We start from the raw sequence: 16307 nt of genomic DNA, 5'->3' as shown, positions 1-16307 counted from the left end.
CGCTGCTTCTGAAGCAGGAGGAGGAGGAGGACGAGGGGGCACCGCAGGAAGCGTCTGGGGTGGGCGGTGGGTAAGGAGAGCTCCCCGTCGTCAGGTCGAGAAGGGGTTTTGGTGGGGCGAGTGGGGCGCGGAGGAAGCGCTGCGAAAGAATCCATCCCCAAAGTCAGGGAAGGATGAGGAGGGGGGGGAGAGAACCTCCATGTCCAAAGGCAGTCTATCTCTGAATGGCCATAACAGCGTAAGGAGAGCCTGCCGGATCCTGCCATCTAGACCAGCATGCTCTTCTCACAGTGGCCAACCTGAGGCCTGAGTGGAAAGCAGGACATGAGCCCTAAGGGGACTCTCCTGCGGGTTTTCCAGAAGCATTTCTGCCTCTGGCTATGGAGGCACAGCAGAGCCATTGTGGCTAGTAGCCATCAACAGCCCTCTCCCCCATGAATTTGTTTGATCCTCTTCAAAAGCCGTCCAAGTCAGTGTCCATCGCTGCCTCCTGCAGCAGGGAGTTCCATAGTTTGTGCTGTCTGAAGAAGTCCTTTCTGAACCTTTTCCAACTCTACAATGCCCTTTTTGATGGGAGACGACCAGAATTGTACACAGTATCCTAAATATGGGACACAGGTGGCGCTGTGGGTTAAGCCACAGAGCCTCTTGGGCTTGCCCATCGGAAGGTCAGCAGTTTGAATCCCCGCAACGGAGTGAGCTCCCGTTGCTTGGTCCCTGCTCCTTGGTCCCCACTCTGGCGGGAAGGTAAATGGCGTTTCCGTGCGCTGCTCTGGTTCGCCAGAAGTGGCTTAATCATGCTGGCCACATGACCCGGAAGCTGTACGCCGGCTCCCTTGGCCAATAAAGCGAGATGAGCGCCGCAACCCCAGAGTCAGTCACGACTGGACCTAATGGTCAGGGGTCCCTTTACCTTTACCTATCCTAAATATGGTCACATCCTAGATTTGTATATTGGCATTACGACATGGGCAGCTTTGTTTTCAATTCCTTTCCGAATGATCCCTAGCGTGGGATCTGCCTTTTTCAAAGCTGACATATACTGTATTGGGTTGACATCTTCATCTAGCTATCTGCTGTAACTCCAAGCACCAACAGTTGCTCCTAGGCGGATTCAAACCAGAGGAGGATTCAGAGGAGAGGGACCCGTTCACCTGCACTGGGCGCCTAGCCAAGAGGGTGCTGTAGGAGCTCCTGCAACAGTCACTTAGAATGGAAGACGAGAGGCAGGAGGGCACCAAATTTTGGCATTGCACAGGGCACTGCTAAAATCTGGAAAAAAACCAAGTCCACCATTGTTCAGACCCAATGATAATATATTTGCCCATTCACTCAGTTTGGAGAGGGTCCCTTTGCAGCCCTTTGCAATCTCTCTCTCTCTCTCTCTCTCTCTCCCTCCCCCCCCCCCTCTCTCTTTTAACAACCCTGCTGAGCAGTTCAGCAAATTTGGCCATCTCACTGCTCTGGCATATCAGTTTCTGAGCCTTGACAGGATTTGGGATTTGGAGAAAGGGTTGTAGCTCAGTAGTTTACCACCAGTTCAGCCCCTCGCATCTCCAGGAGGGGTTGCAAAAATCCTTGCCAGAAACCCTGGAGAAGGGGAGCAGAAGGGCCATTTAGCCTGGAACCTTGAACTCAAAACGAGTCCTTAAATTCTGACACTTAATTCACAGAAACAGAGAATCGCAGAATGCTGATTTCTAGGTAGTTAAGAAGGTGCAATGCTCCTGGTGCAAATTTGCATGTGCTAATTTATACACATAGATGCACAAATGTGCGGGTCTGAGCAAATTCAAAGATGGCGAGGGTAATCAAAATAGCAACCATGCTTTTAAAGGGTTGCATCCAACTAGGATGCAATTCATGAGGATTTGCGCTTGCGGTGCTAGCAAGGTGGTCCTAAGCAATCCTGCTTTTGCATCTTCAGAAGCTTTGGGGTGGTCTCACTGTTTCATTTTCCAAAGGGTGCATATCCTGTAAGTTACTGCTGGTAACTTTTCATACAACAAATGTTCCAAGTCATTAGTCTTCCCTCCCTCCCACTTTTACTTGTACTATGCACTATACATTTAAAGCAGTATTGTTCCATTTTAAATACCGTATTTTTTGCTATATAAGACTCACTTTTTCTCTCCTAAAAAGTAAGGGGAAATGTGTGTGCGTCTTATGGAGCGAATGCAGGCTGCGCAGCTATCCCAGAAGCCAGGAACAGCAAGAGGGATCACTGCTTTCGCTGCGCAGTGATCCCTCCTGCTGTTCTGGCTTCTGGTATTCAGAATTTTTTTTTTCTTGTTTTCCTCCTCCAGAAACTAGGTGCGTCTTATGGTCTAGAGCGTCTTATGGGGTGAAAAATAGTAGTCGTCATGGCTCTAACCACCCAAGAATCCTGGGAACTGTGGTTTGTTAAGGGTGCAGAGAGCTAGGCCTGACTACAAAGAACTTCATTTGAAATAGCTCCAAGTTTTCAATGTCTTTTTCTCCTTTTAGACATTATTGAAAGACTATGATGTTCAAGAAGCAAACGACTTCCTGAATCAGTGTGTCTGGGGGCCACGATAGATGCCGGTGGTGTTTGACCAGGAATATATACAGGTATAGCTAAAGACGACTCACAAAGTGCTGCTGTTTTCCCTGCTAACTTTGGCAAGATTTGCAAGATTTTTATATAATGGCATATATCCCTCTAGAGTGGAACTCCGACCTCCATCAGCCAGCAGGGCTAATTGCCAGGGTTGATGGGAGTTGTAGTCCAACAACATTTGGAGATCTGCAGGTTCCTCCAGCCCTGTTCTCTGCAAGGGAAACCAGAAAAATTGGCAGGTATTTTTTTATTCTTCAGTGCCTTCACATCTTTAATCCTAACGCTTTATGAATAATTCCCGACATTGAGCAATAGCCAGTACTATTTTTCTAGAAAATGAGGTGCTAGGAACTCACCAATAATTTCTCCCTTGTTCTCTTAGAATGGTGATGGCGCCTACCTGGGAGGTAAAAAAACCCAAAAACCCTGGTGATAGTCACTGCTGGATACCACACATTCAGTTTGCTTTTTCCCTCATTGTCTATTTTTTCTAAAATATATTTATACTTTTCAGATTTATACATTTCACTGATTTTACAATCCTTTTGACATTTCAAAACTTGACTTCCTTCCCCCTCTTTCTGCAGTTCCTTAACTTTATTTTTCATATCTTCTGCATATCCAAATTAACTTAATTTGCTCATTTATTCATCTTCTTTAAGAATACAGTGGTACCTTGGTTCTCGAACTTAATCCGTTACGGGAGTCTGATCAACTCCCAAAAGTGTTCGTAAACCAAGGTGCAGTTTCCAATTGGCTGCAGGAGCTTCCTGCACTCATTCGGAAGTCACGGAAACCGCGTTCGGACATTCGGCTTCCAAAAAATGTTCACAAACCGGAACGCTCACTTCCGGGTTTGCGGCATTCAAGAGCTGATTTGTTCGGGAGCCAAACCATTTGAATACCAAGGTACCACTGTATACTCTTATGAAACTGCAGGTTAGTACGATTATCCTGCCAGTGTTTTTATCTGTTTACAATGTATCTGTAAATATTCAATAAACCATTTCCATTCTTTTATAAAAAAGCTTGTTATCTTGATTTCTTACTCTTCTGGTCAGTTTTGCCATTGCTGCATATTCCATACGTTTTTGCATCCATTCTTCCTTTGCTGGGACTTCTTCTTTCCATTTTTGGGCAAGTAACATTCTTGCCGCTGTAGTCGCATACATGAATAAGTTTCTATACAATTTAGGTACCGTATTTTTTGCTCTATAAGACTCACCTTTTCCCTCCTAAAAAGTAGGGGGAAATATGTGTGCGTCTTATGGAGCGAATGCAGGCTGCGCAGCTATCCCAGAAGCCAGAACAGCAAGAGGGATTGCTGCTTTCACTGCGCAGCGATCCCTCTTGCTGTTCTGGCTTCTGAGATTCAGAATTCTATTTTTTTCTTGTTTTCCTCCTCCAAAAACTAGGTGCGTCTTGTGGTCTGGTGCGTCTTATAGAGCGAAAAATACAGTAGTTCTGTCCCTATAATTCCCAAGAGCAAAGCTTCTGGTTCCTTTTTCCTTGTTGTCTAACCGGAAGCCTCATTTGCCTCCCTAAAGCATAGCGAGCAAGAATGATGCTTCCTGTCGTAGCTGATGTCTAAAGTTCGCCTTGATGAATGCAGTGTTTGGAACCATCCCTATCATATTCAGGCACCCGTCTGTCTACGGCCTTTCCCGGATCACAAACAGCCTGTTCCTCAGTAATGGCGAGGCCGCCAACAACAAACTCTTCCTCTATGCCAACCAGATCACCACAGTTATCAACGTTTCAGTGGAGGTGGTCAACACTTACTTCCCAGACATTTACTACATCCACGTCCCCATAACAGACTGCCCCTCGTCTCGCCTTTTGGACTTCTTCGACCCCGTAGCCGATAAGATCCGCGCTGTGGAATCAAACCAAGGCCGGACGCTAGTGCACTGCGCTGCGGGCGTCAGCCGATCCGCCGCCCTGTGCATCGCCTACCTGATGAAGTACCACTCGATGTCTCTGGCAAACGCCCACGCCTGGGTCAAGTGCTGCCGGCCCATCGTCCGGCCCAACAACGGCTTTTGGCAGCAGCTCATCCAGTACGAGCAGAAACTCTTTGGGAAAACCAGCGTCAAGATGGTCCAGTCCCCGCTGGGGATGATTCCTGACCTTTACGAAAACGAAGTCAGGGTCATGATAGCCTTGTGACAATTACAGAACTCGCACCCTCCGGGAGAAGGGGGCTCAGCGGAGCTTAACGAACCCCGACGCTATCTTTACTAAGTGTGAAATTTTGCCCAACTCTGTCCAGTGCAGAACCCTATTGCCTGATGAAGAAGAAGGGGGTGGGATTGTCGATAAGGGGATGCTCTGTGTGTATGCGTGTGCCTTTTTCTTTTCTATACATAAAAGCGACAAAAAATTGAAAAAACAAGCAAACCATAGGCAAGCTCAGTTTGTGACTCTTTTGTGTCTCGTTCCAAAATAACAAAGCCTTTAGGGGGCTCGGAGAGCTTTTCTTTTGGGAAACACCCAATGTTGCAGCAAAGCAGGACTGTAGTGCCTAGGGTTACCAGACCACATAGGTGCCAACTCAAGGGGGCTGGGGTCCCTTGCCCCCTACCCAGTAATTTTCTTCTGAGGGATGCAGGTGGCACTGTGGTCTAAACCACTGAGCCTCTTCAGCTTCCCAATCAGAAGGTCAGTGGTTCGAATCCCCACAATGGAGTGAGCTCCCGTTGCTCTGTCCCAGCTCCTGCCAACCTAGCAGTTGGAAAGCACACCAGTGCAAATAGATAAATAAGTAGCGCTGTGGCAGGAAGGTAAACGGTGTTTCCGTGCACTCTGGTTTCCGTCACAGTGTCCCGTTGCGCCAGAAGCGGTTTAGTCCTGCTGCCCACATGACCCGGAAAGCTGTCTATGGACAAACGCCGGCTCCCTTGGCCTGAAAGCGAGATGAGCGCTGCAACCCCATAGTTGCCTTTGACTGGACTTAACCGTCCAGCGGTCCTTTACCTGTATCCACATTAAAAAATGATCATAATAGTTGTAGTTGTTAAATTTATTGCCTTCCCTTCACTGGCAGGTCCCAGGGTGGGTTACATCAGCTTAAAATGCAGAATTAAAAACTGTTGAAACATTACAGTCAGAGGAATACGGTGGGTCCTGAAAACTCACATCTCAGGTGTTCAAGGCTTGTTTAAAGAGGAGCATTTTCAGTGTTTAAAGGTAAAGGTAAAGGGACCCCTGACCATTAAGTCCAGTCGTGACCAACTCTGGGGTTGCGGCGCTCATCTCGCTTTATTGGCCAGAGTGGTACCTATTTATCTACTTGCACTTTGACATGCTTTCGAACTGCTAGGTTGGCAGGAGCTGGGACCGAGCAACGGGAGCTCACCCCGTCCCAGGGATTCAAACTGCTTACCTTCTGATTGGCAAGTCCTAGGCTCTGTGGTTTAACCCACAGCGCCACCTGCGTGCCTTTTTCAGTGTTTACTGAAAGCTGAAGAATGAAGGTGTCAGGCACACTTCTGTGGGGCACAAATGAATTGCAGCATGAAAACAGAAGAACACCCTTAAGAGCCACAATAAGCATTGGCAGCACATCTTCGTCTATGAGATGCCATGGGGAAAACACGATTCTCTAACTGGCATTGAAAAGATCTTTTTTACCTTTCATTTTCTTCTGGTAGCACAGCACCCTCAATATTCCCCTGCCCCCCTTCCTGCTTCCCTCCCTCCCTCAGTCTGCCACCTCCCCCCAGCCAGGCGCCACCCTCTGTTTCTGGCTTGCCTCCCAGAGGAGAAAGGGGGCACATGTGAGTGTGCAGCATGTCTGTCCCCTGCCTGGCTGCCCATTCCTCCTTGACCCCCTTCCTTCCTTCCTTCCTTCCTTGATCTGTGTGGCTTGGCAGGGAGCTGCCCAGCAAGAGCACACAGGCAGGCAGGCAGGCAAGCCCGCAGAACTAGTATTAGGTTCATCAATTGACTTGCACACAGAGCACCTATATTAATAGAATTGAACAATATGTTTAATTAGAAAAATAAAAGACTGCTTGCATTTTACAGTATTTCCTTAGGCTTCTTTACCCTCACCTTATTTCAGGCTACAGACCTGCATGAAGACTTTATTTGGCGATACTGGTTGCAAATGTCATGCTACGTACTTACCCAAGGGCAAGGCTAATTCAATTCAGTCGGACCAAAGTAAGATGGCATAAAATTGGCAATGGAGCAAAGATACCAGGGATGTAAATCGTGGCTGCCCAGGTCAGGTCTCACACTGCTAAGTCCGGCCTGGTGACCACCAGAAGTTTTAAACTACATAGAATTCCCATCACTCTCAGCCAGCATGGTTCTGGAGCTGAAGGGAGTTGTAGTGTAAAACTTCTGGTGGTCACCAGGCTGATAATAATTGTTATTAATTTTCAATTACCATCCAATAACAGCCTCATTATAACAATACCAAATTATAATACAATTACTAATACCAATCTTTCAAATACCGAATTATATATTGTAGTCCAAAACATCTAGCAGACGTTTGGTTGGGTGGGCAGAAAAAGTCACAGCAGATCCAAAACGCTGTCACTTGAGGTAGAAGCTTCACCAACAACATCAATCGTGCAAAAAGATTCTGTGTAGTCCCACTGATGCTCACATAGATGAACCACCACTGATTTAGTCCGGATGCAAACCACAGAATACAGATAGAGAAGTGCTCGAAATAAATTAGAAAACAGGTTGTTCCTGGGCACATTTTAAAGCATCCTAAAAAACAAGATTGTTTTGATGAACAGAAAAGTACAAGTCTGGTTTCACGCAATCTTGTTTTGTCTCTCCAAAGATACTTCCCACCACAAATGAAACCTTGGGAGATGATTCTGTAGCCTTCCAAAAGTCTCTGTTTCTGTCTCCAGATCTTCTTAACCTCCAAAGAAACTGACGACTGGAGTACATTCAGAAAGTTGGGGGGGGGGGGGAGAGGAAAAAAATCACGTCCCTCCTGGCAAAGTGGCCTCCACACAGTTCAGCCAGAAATTGGCACAGCTGGCATGATAACAGTTACCTTCATACATAATAGGATCTGAGTTTCCAGAACTCACCTGAGAAGGCAAAGGAAAAAAAAAATAAGGCCTTTTTGGTCATGGCTCCCTGTCTGCAGGATACCCTTCCCAGTGTGATCCACCTGAAACCTTCATTAAGATCTTTTCAACGCCAGTTACAGAATTGTGTTTTCCCCATGGCATCTCATAGACTAAGATGTGCTGCCAAAGCTTATTGTGGCTGTTAAGGGTGTTCTTCTGTTTTCATGCTTCTGTTTTGTACCCCACAGAAGTGTGCCTGGCACCTTCAGCTTTCAATAAATGCTGAAAATGTTCTTCTTTAAACAAGCCTGGAACACCTGAGGTGTGAGTTTTCAGGACCCACCGTATTCCTCTGACTGTGATGTTTCAACAGTTTTTAATTCTGCATTTTAAGCTGATGTAACCTATCCTGGGACCTGCCAGTGAAGGGAAGGCAATAAATTTAACGACGACAACTATTATGGTCATTTTAAAATCTGGATAAAGGTAAAGGATCTCTGGATGGTCGAAGGCGACTATGGGGTTGTGGCGCTCATCTCGCTTTCAGGCCAAGGGAGCCAGTGTTTGTCCACAGACAGCTTTAAGGGTCATATGGCCAGCATGACTAAACTGCTTCTGGCACAGTGGGACACTGTGACGGAAACCAGAGCTCACGGAAACACCGTTTACCTTCCCGCTGCAGTGGTACCTATTTATCTACTTGCACTGGCGTGCTTTCGAACTGCTAGGTTGGCAGGAGCTGGGACAGAGCAGCGGGAGCTCACTCCATTGTGGGGATTCAAACCGCCAACCTTCTGATCGGTGAGCCCAAGCGGCTCAGTGGTTTACACCACAGTGCCTCCCGCGTCCCTTACATTTGGATAACAAGCAACTAAAATACTACTACCAGCATCTAGAGGACCACAGATTCCCCATTCCATGTGTGAAACAAATTAGAAAATGAATAAGTTCACCTGGGGCTCCCGCTTCACCTCAGTTAGGCAAACCCCACAGACTGGTTCGGGTGCAAGGTCAGAAGCTGACAAGCGAGAGTCACTTTCACCAGGCGGCTCCAGCAGGTTAACATTCTGTAAGCAAAGTCAACACGGTGGGGGGGGGGCACCCAAAGTGTCAGAACCTGGCTTTCTCTCCCCCAAAGGCCAAATCAGCAACCCAGGCACTTGGTCAAGGATCATAGAATCATAGAGTTGGAAGAGACCACAAGGGCCATCAAGTCCAACCCCCTGCCAAGCAGGAAACACCATCAGAGCACTCCTGACATATGGTTGTCAAGCCTCTGCTTAAAGACCTCCAAAGAAGGAGACTCCACCACACTCCTTGGCAGCAAATTCCACTGTCGAACAGCTCTTCAGAACTCTGAAGAGGCACACTGCCAGTCAGAGTAAGCAATGCTGAGAGAGATGGTGAAGAAGGTTGTAGCTCAGTGGTTGAGCACTTGCTTTGCATGCAGAAGGTCCCGGGTTCAATCCCCACCATCCCCAGGTAGGGCTGGGAAAGACTCCCTGCCTGAAACCCCAGAGAGCTGCTGCCAGTCAGTGTAGGCAGCACTGAGCTCGATGGACCAAGAGTCTGATTCAGCACAGTGAATGGCTGTAGCTCAGTGGCAGGACACCTGCTTTGGATGCAGAAGGTCCTGGGTTCAATCTCCGAATTTCCAGGTTGGATTGGGAATGTCCCCTTGCCTGAAATCCTGGAGAGCTGCTGCCAGTCAGTGTGGACAATACTGAGCTAGACGGACCAGTACTTTAATGAAAGGCCATGTACCCAGAAGAATAGAATGATCCAATGGTGTGCACATTCCTGAGCTAGATGACCCAGTTCTGTTTGACAGCTTTCTATCTTCCTAAGGGACAAATAAATAAGCTGCTGCTTATTTCACCGCTGGAATGATGACACCATTTCCCAGAGTGCCATTGACCAAGCCTCAGCAGGTCAAATAAATACAGACCCTCCAAGTGTCCCAGTTTTGACAGTCCCGGGTTTACAAAAGCCATCCCAGTTTCTGATTGGATCCCAGAATGTCCTGCTGTTCCTTAGGACGTCCCTGTTTTCATTGGAGAATTTTTTGAGGCTATGTAAACAAGTTGTCATCAGAGAGAAACCCACCAAATAAGCCAAGCAGAGGGAGTGGTGGGGTCAGTGCTAGCCCTTGCCTCCAGGTGTTCTTCATGTATCCACTAAGACGTCCTTAAAGGCAAAGGTAAAGGGACCCCTGACCATTAGGTCCAGTCGTGGCCGACTCTGGAGTTGCGGCGCTCATCTCGCTTTATTGGCCGAGGGAGCTGGCATACAGCTTCCGGGTCATGTGGCCAGCATGTCTAAGCTGCTTATGGCGAACCAGAGCAGCACACGGAAACGCCGTTTACCTTCCCGCCAGAGCAGTACCTATTTATCTACTTGCACTTTGATGTGCTTTTGAACTGCTAGGTGGGCAGGAGCAGGGACTGAGCAACGGGAGCTCACCCCGTCGCGGGGATTCGAACTGCCAACCTTCTGATTGGCAAGTCCTAGGCTCTGTGATTTAACCCACAGCGCCACCTGTGTCGTCCTTACCAGCATCTGGAATACAGAATGGCCAAAGGCGAGAAAGGACACGAGGTTGTTCCAGGCCAGATCCACCTTGCGCAGGCAATGCAGCAGGGCTTCGCTCTCTGCTTTCCGAGCCTTCATCCCTTCTTCCAGGCGCTTGGAGACCCGGTACACTTCCGACAACCCTGGATGCAAAAAAAGAAACAGCAAGGAAAGTCGTCCTCTGCAGCTGTTGGGATATAGATTTGCACGTGCACAAGCATAAACCAGTGGAGTGGAGTTACTTAGAAAAGTATTAGCGAGGGAGGATATCACCTCTGAGGGTTCAGGTCACATATTGCAAGCCTTGCTGCAACAGCCACTTCCCAAAGTCCACTGTTTTGTGGGTAAGATCAAGCTTGCCTATCGGCAAATTTAGGCTGCCAGTGGTTCATCCAGGCTAGCATCCTGCTCTCACAATGGGCAACCAGATGCCCATTATGGGATGCCCACAAGCAGGACCACAAGAACCCTCTCCTCCTGTGCAGCGGTGTAGCATTGGGGAGGGGCTACAGGGGCGGTTGCAAATTTGTTAGGGGAGCAAAATTTCATCACCTGTTGCTGTCTCAATACAGCTGTGCAGAAAGGTAAAGGACCCCTGGACGGTTAAGTCCAGTCAAAGGCAACTATGGGGTTGCGGCACTCAGCTCGCTTTCAGGCCTAAGGAGTCAGTGTTTGTCTGCAGACAGCTTTCCAGGTCATGTGGCCAACATGACTAAACCGCTTCTGGCGGAATGGATACCGTGACATAAACCGGAGCGCATGGAAACGTCGTTTACCTTCCCGCCGCAGCGGTACCTATTTATCTACTTGCACTGGTGTGCTTTCGAACTGCTAGGTTGGCAGGAGCTGGGACAGAGCAACGGAAGCTCACTCCATCGCAGGGATTCAAACCACCAACCTTCTGATCAGCAAGCTCAAGAGTCTCAGTGGCTTAAGACCACAACGCCACCCACATCCCTTTTTTCTTCTTCTTACAGCTGTGTACTTCCCTAGCTGGGGTCTAATGAAAATAGCTTCTCCATGTGAACCAGGAAGTGACCTCTCCGGTCAATGAAAATGAGTCTTCTTATTTCTACAGCTGCAATCTCCTGGGTGGTGCGAATGCAGTTGAATTTGCATGTGTATTCCATCCTTTTCCATCCATTTCCCTTCCTTCCTTCCTTCCACGTGGCCCCGGGCCTTGGCAACCCACGCTACATCACTGCTCCTGAGCTTTCCAGCAGCTGTTATTCATTGTCTCCAACCATGAAGGCAGAGCATAGCCATTTGTTAGCCTTTTCCATGAATTTGTCTAATTTTTTTTAAAGCTATCCAAGTTTCTCGGCCCCCACTGCCTCCCGTGGCAGCGAGTTCCATAACTGTGTGAAGAACTACTGCCTTTTGTCTGTCTCAAATCTTCTAATAGTCAGCTTCACTGAACAGCCCCCCAAGTTCCGGAAAAGGGAGACCAATAGGCAGTAGAGGTTGTGACACTGGGCCTTTTTTTTATAGGCACAAATCCATACCATACCCAGGATATATGCAGTCCCTGGTGCAGACAGCAGCACCTCGCTGCACACAGATGGCTGACTGATGCCTGCGAGGATTTCATTGGCATTGCTGAATACCTGCAGGGGAAAGAGGGAGAGAGACTGTAACCAAAGTCCTTGGTATGTTCATCTCTGCACACCAGAGCTGGATCACTAGCAACAGCAAACTCTGAAACGCAGGCAGTCGTCACAGCAATCCAAACAGCAACACTCCTAAGACAATGTGACAAAAGTGAGCTTTTGAACCATGCAGACACTGTAGTTTCGATAGAAAGTCAGCTTTCTCCCTTATTCCTGCCCTGCTTAATATCCAACCCGATGAAGAGTTCTGCTGGACTCAGAAGCTTGCTAGCTACTGCATGACGTTTTGGCATCTTTAAAAATAAAGGTTTATTTCTTTATTCTAGGACTTGCCGATCGGAAGGTCGGCGGTTCGAATCCCCGCGACGGGGTGAGCTCCCGTTTCTTGGTCCCAGCTCCTGCCAACCTAGCAGTTCAAAAGCACGTCAAAGTGCAAGTAGATAAATAGGTACCGCTGCAGCAGGAAGGTAAACGGCGTTTCCGTGCACTGCTCTGGTTCGCCAGAAGCGGCTTAGTGATGCTGGCCACATGACCCGGAAGCTGTACGCCGGCTCCCTCGGCCTGTAAAGCAAGATGAGCGCTGCAACCCCAGAGTCGGCCACGACTGGACCTAATGGTCAGGGGTCCCTTTACCTTTTTAAAATATTATCCTAAAGATTTCAAAATAAAACATTACAAAGGTGGTCAACTACAGAATACATATTTAACGCAAACAAAGTTAACAACAACAACCAAAAGATTAAACATTTCAAAAAACACACAACAGGGCTTGATGGCCACATTGAGCCCCTGGTCCAGCCAATCATTCAGAGACTGGTTTGGGGAAAAGCAAATATTTAGCCAAAGAAGAGTTGGAAAACCAGTTTTGTCCTGGCTGCATCTGTTGAATGTGCAGGAATTAAACAGAGATTTGAGGGAGGCTTTTTAAAAATCCTCTCTTAGGGCTTCAAGCACATCAAAAATTACTATTTCTCCAATCCATTGCTTCCCATATAAGATGATGAGTGCCGTCTCTCCCTCCAGACTGGATGCTTGCCACAGAGAAGGAAAAACAATACACTTTTCAAACCAGAACCTGTGAGCAAAAACCAAAGTTATGCAACACAAAGAACATAAAGAACACTTCTTTGAAGGGCGCTGAGTCCCCAAGAGAATTGAAAAGAATCAAAGGGCTGACCCACATATGCCGGTGCAATGACTAAGTTCAACCAGCAGAGGGGGGAAGATGCCAAACACGCAACCAGGCAGTAAAAAATAATAATCCTGCAATCAGCATTTGAAAGGTTTTTTTGTCCCAGAAGACTGAAGGAGTGGAGAAAGTGACAAAGGACGGGAACGAGGAATGCAAAACAGGACATAGGTTTAACTTGTAAGAATAGGAGAGAAGAAAGGCTCAAAACTGCCCATATAAGCCACACCAGGCTAAAAGGTAAAAAGGACCCCTGGACGGTTAAGTCCAGTCAAAGGTGACTATGGGGTTGTGGCGCTCATCTCGCCTTCAGGCCAAGGGAGCCGGCGTTTGTCCACAGACAGCTTTCTGGGTCATGTGGCCAGAGGGCTAAACCGCCTCTGGCGCAATGGGACACCGTGACGGAAACCAGAGCGCACGGAAATGCCGTTTAGCTTCCCACCACAGCGGTACCTATTTATCTACTTGCACTGGTGTGCTTTTGAACTGCTAGGTTGGTAGGAGCTGGGACAGAGCAATGGGAGCTCACCCCGTCACGGGGATTTGATCCGCCGACCTTCCAATCGGCAAGCTCCAAGAGACTCAGTGGTTTAGATCACAGCGCCACCCACGTCCCATACTTCCAGCTGTGTCCCCCACCAGCTGTTTTGGACTACAGCTTCCATCAACCCCAGTCTGCACAGATGACGGTGGTGCTATTTATTAATTATAGGCTTTTGCTGTTGTTTAACTGGGTCTCTTCTGAAGGTTATTCTATGGATTTTATTGTGATGTATTGGTGTTTTCACCTGACGTTATGCCTTGTGTTCTAAAGAGGCTCTTTATGTAGAAAGCAGTTAATCAATTGAATAAATAGTTGCCCAAAGCAGTTGGAGGGCACCAACTTATTTCCACAGGGTGGGGGAGAAGATACGCCTCTGCTTGTAGTGGCAGATCAGTCACCATACCTGGGACGGTAGCGTACTAGCAAATTCAGAAGTACAGGGTCCCTTAATTATAGTTATGAGAACATTGTGGCTAATAGCCACCAATAGCCTTACCTTATGGATCTGCTGCAAGCATCTCATCAGATGGGCAGCCTCAGAGTTCATCAGCCTTGACAGGAATGAGGAAGAAGTTAAGAGTGATGTAAACTGTAAGTGGTGGCGGGGTTTCACCGACCATTGCCCCTCTTCCTCTGCCTCTGGCCATGGGCAGATTAACATAAAATAAGTGTAACAGCTGAATCTTTCCCCATTACTTTATCACCATGACAGGGAAAGCTTTGCCAGCTATATTTCTGAGTGTCGTGCATCTGTCAAAGACACTGGAGGAGTATGAGTTGTAGCTCAGTAGTAGAGCATCTGCCCTGCACGCTCTGCCACTTTTAAAACCATAAGGACCAGGATCTTAATTCATTTTTAGGGGAAGGACGGTAGCTGAATGGTAGAGCATCTGCTTTGCATGCAGAAGGTCCTAGGTAGGGCGGGGAATGTCCCCTGTCTGAAACTCTGGAGAGTTGCTGCTGCCAGTCAGTGTAGACAATACTAAGCTAGATGGGCCAGGACTTTAATGAAAGGCCATGTACACAGAAGAACAGAATGATCTGGTTTTCCTGCAGTGAAAAGAAAACCCAAAAGAGTCCACTGGCACCTTTAAGACTGCATCTTGACAAAGCAGGCAGTGGTCCACGAAAGTTTTTTTCTTACCCAGCAGGTTTGTTAAGCGTTCAAGGAAACACAGGAGTGTGGAGATAAAAACAGCCACTAATTCCCGCTGTTTGCAGCAGACAGCCAGCTGAAAGGTGTGCTTTCCCCTCGCTTCTAAACAGCCTGGCTGCTAACTTCACATCTGAGTGTTTAATGCAGCCGGCGCTCAACCTGGCAGTTTCCAGATGTTTTAGCCTGTTGTTCCCATCATCCCTGCCCGAGGGCTGGTGGGCACTGCGGTCCAAAACATCTGGAGAGCACCAGGTTGGGGAAGGCTGATGTAATTCCTCCACACCCAAAGGGAATAGATTTCTTGGATGCCAGAATGCAGCACTTACTGCTTTTTTAAAAACAAAACAAACCAACTATTAAGCATGGCTTCATGGGTTTTGAGCACACTACACATTCTTATTGCTCTGAATTTCTCTCACCTCCAACATACACACACACACTTGTCAGTCCACCTCGAAACAAAATCCACAGCTTCTTTAAACTCCTGTAAAGTAGGAGAGAAGCCCTTGACCTACCTGGAGAGACAGGTAAGTCCTCTGCAGCTGGAATTCAAAGGTGTTTTCTGGATGAGATATGTGGGCAAGCAAACGACTTTATTCCTTTCTCCAAAGGAAAAGTACTGAACAGGAACCTGGCGGATTCTTTACCGTCTACAGGAAGTTTGCTTTGTGCTACTCCAGAGTCAGCTGACAAACTCTGGATTCTGAGCAGGCCAGTTTTCCCACCTGAGCTCAATGTAATCTCCTGCGGCTCTCAAGCGCATTGCAGAGTGAGAGTTCACAAGGCGCCAGGTTTGCCACAACTCAATAAATTCATTCCTCTCAATAAATTAAGGACAGATCCACACCATAAATTTAAAGCAGAAGACTTCTCTCAAACAATTCTGGGAACTGTCGTTTGTTCAAAGTGTTGGAAACTCTAGCTCTGCGAGGAAACTAAAGTTCGCAGGATTCTGTCGGGGGAAATCATGTGCTTTAAACGTCTGTTGAATAACTGGAACACTTTAAAACACAGTGTAGTGTTTAAGGCTGCATTCTCTACCCTGCTTGACCGGAAGAAAGCTCTCTGGATTCAGTAGGACTTACCGTACTTTTGAGTAGACATTAGGTTAGGATTGCACTGTTAATGTTCCTCTTTGAAGAACTATAATATAGGCATGCTTATGTTACTGCTTTTTATATGAACTGCTTCAATATGTTTATTATATTTGGTTTATATAAATGTAGGGTTGCCAACAAAGCATTCTGTCTTAAGCAATGGCAACCATGATGTAATTAAGCAGGTAACACATTATCTCCCTGCCAGGAAAAAACTCCCCTGCCTAAATTATTTGCGTTGCTCTGTCTGCTGTTAGAGGAGGAGGAGCACAGCCAGGATGTAAAGGTGGCAACTTGGGCACAAGAATATAAACCAAAGAGCTCCACTGTGTTTACAGAAAGCCAGATGTCTTTTCCGACTAGCTGTAAGAATTCAGACACACAGATAAGCAGCGACAAAATATTTCCAAAATAGGAAAAGCCTCATGTCACCATGTCCACCGTGTTCCGAAAAGCTAAAGCCAAGAATGCGTTTATCTGTTGCTGGTTTTTAACTCTTTTATTTTGCAGC

At 47.3% G+C, this 16307-nt stretch overlaps 2 protein-coding genes across 4 annotated transcripts; one reads left to right on the top strand and one right to left on the bottom strand.

Annotated features, from left to right (window-relative positions):
- The first annotated feature begins 3 nt into the window (after positions 1–3).
- Positions 4–4986, top strand: DUSP18 (dual specificity phosphatase 18). 2 transcript variants are annotated; one of them, XM_083478938.1, is made up of 3 exons: positions 4–66; positions 2488–2592; positions 4129–4986. In XM_083478938.1, the coding sequence occupies exon 3, from the start codon at positions 4184–4186 to the stop codon at positions 4748–4750; it is 567 nt and encodes a 188-aa protein (XP_083335064.1). In that variant the 5' UTR covers positions 4–66; positions 2488–2592; positions 4129–4183; the 3' UTR covers positions 4751–4986. The 2 variants fall into 2 exon arrangements, with proteins under 2 accessions (XP_083335064.1, XP_083335063.1); XM_083478937.1 differs by having other exon boundaries at positions 4–70.
- A 1565-nt stretch (positions 4987–6551) lies between these two features.
- Positions 6552–15358, bottom strand: LOC310694987 (synergin gamma-like). Of its 2 annotated transcripts, XM_083478944.1 has the most exons (6): positions 15215–15358; positions 14040–14094; positions 11711–11807; positions 10183–10343; positions 8583–8696; positions 6552–7647 (listed from the first exon to the last, which is right to left on the bottom strand). In XM_083478944.1, the coding sequence occupies exons 2-6, from the start codon at positions 14088–14090 to the stop codon at positions 7537–7539; spliced, it is 534 nt and encodes a 177-aa protein (XP_083335070.1). In that variant the 5' UTR covers positions 14091–14094; positions 15215–15358; the 3' UTR covers positions 6552–7536. The 2 variants fall into 2 exon arrangements, with proteins under 2 accessions (XP_083335070.1, XP_083335071.1); XM_083478945.1 differs by lacking the exon at positions 8583–8696.
- Positions 15359–16307: the final 949 nt, after the last annotated feature.

This window comes from Podarcis liolepis (genome assembly GCF_965112155.1).
Source record: "Podarcis liolepis genome assembly, chromosome: 15".
Lineage (NCBI taxonomy): Eukaryota > Metazoa > Chordata > Lepidosauria > Squamata > Lacertidae > Podarcis > Podarcis liolepis.
The sequence above is the reverse complement of the archived record's forward strand: the minus strand, read 5'-3'. Positions and strand labels throughout refer to the sequence as shown.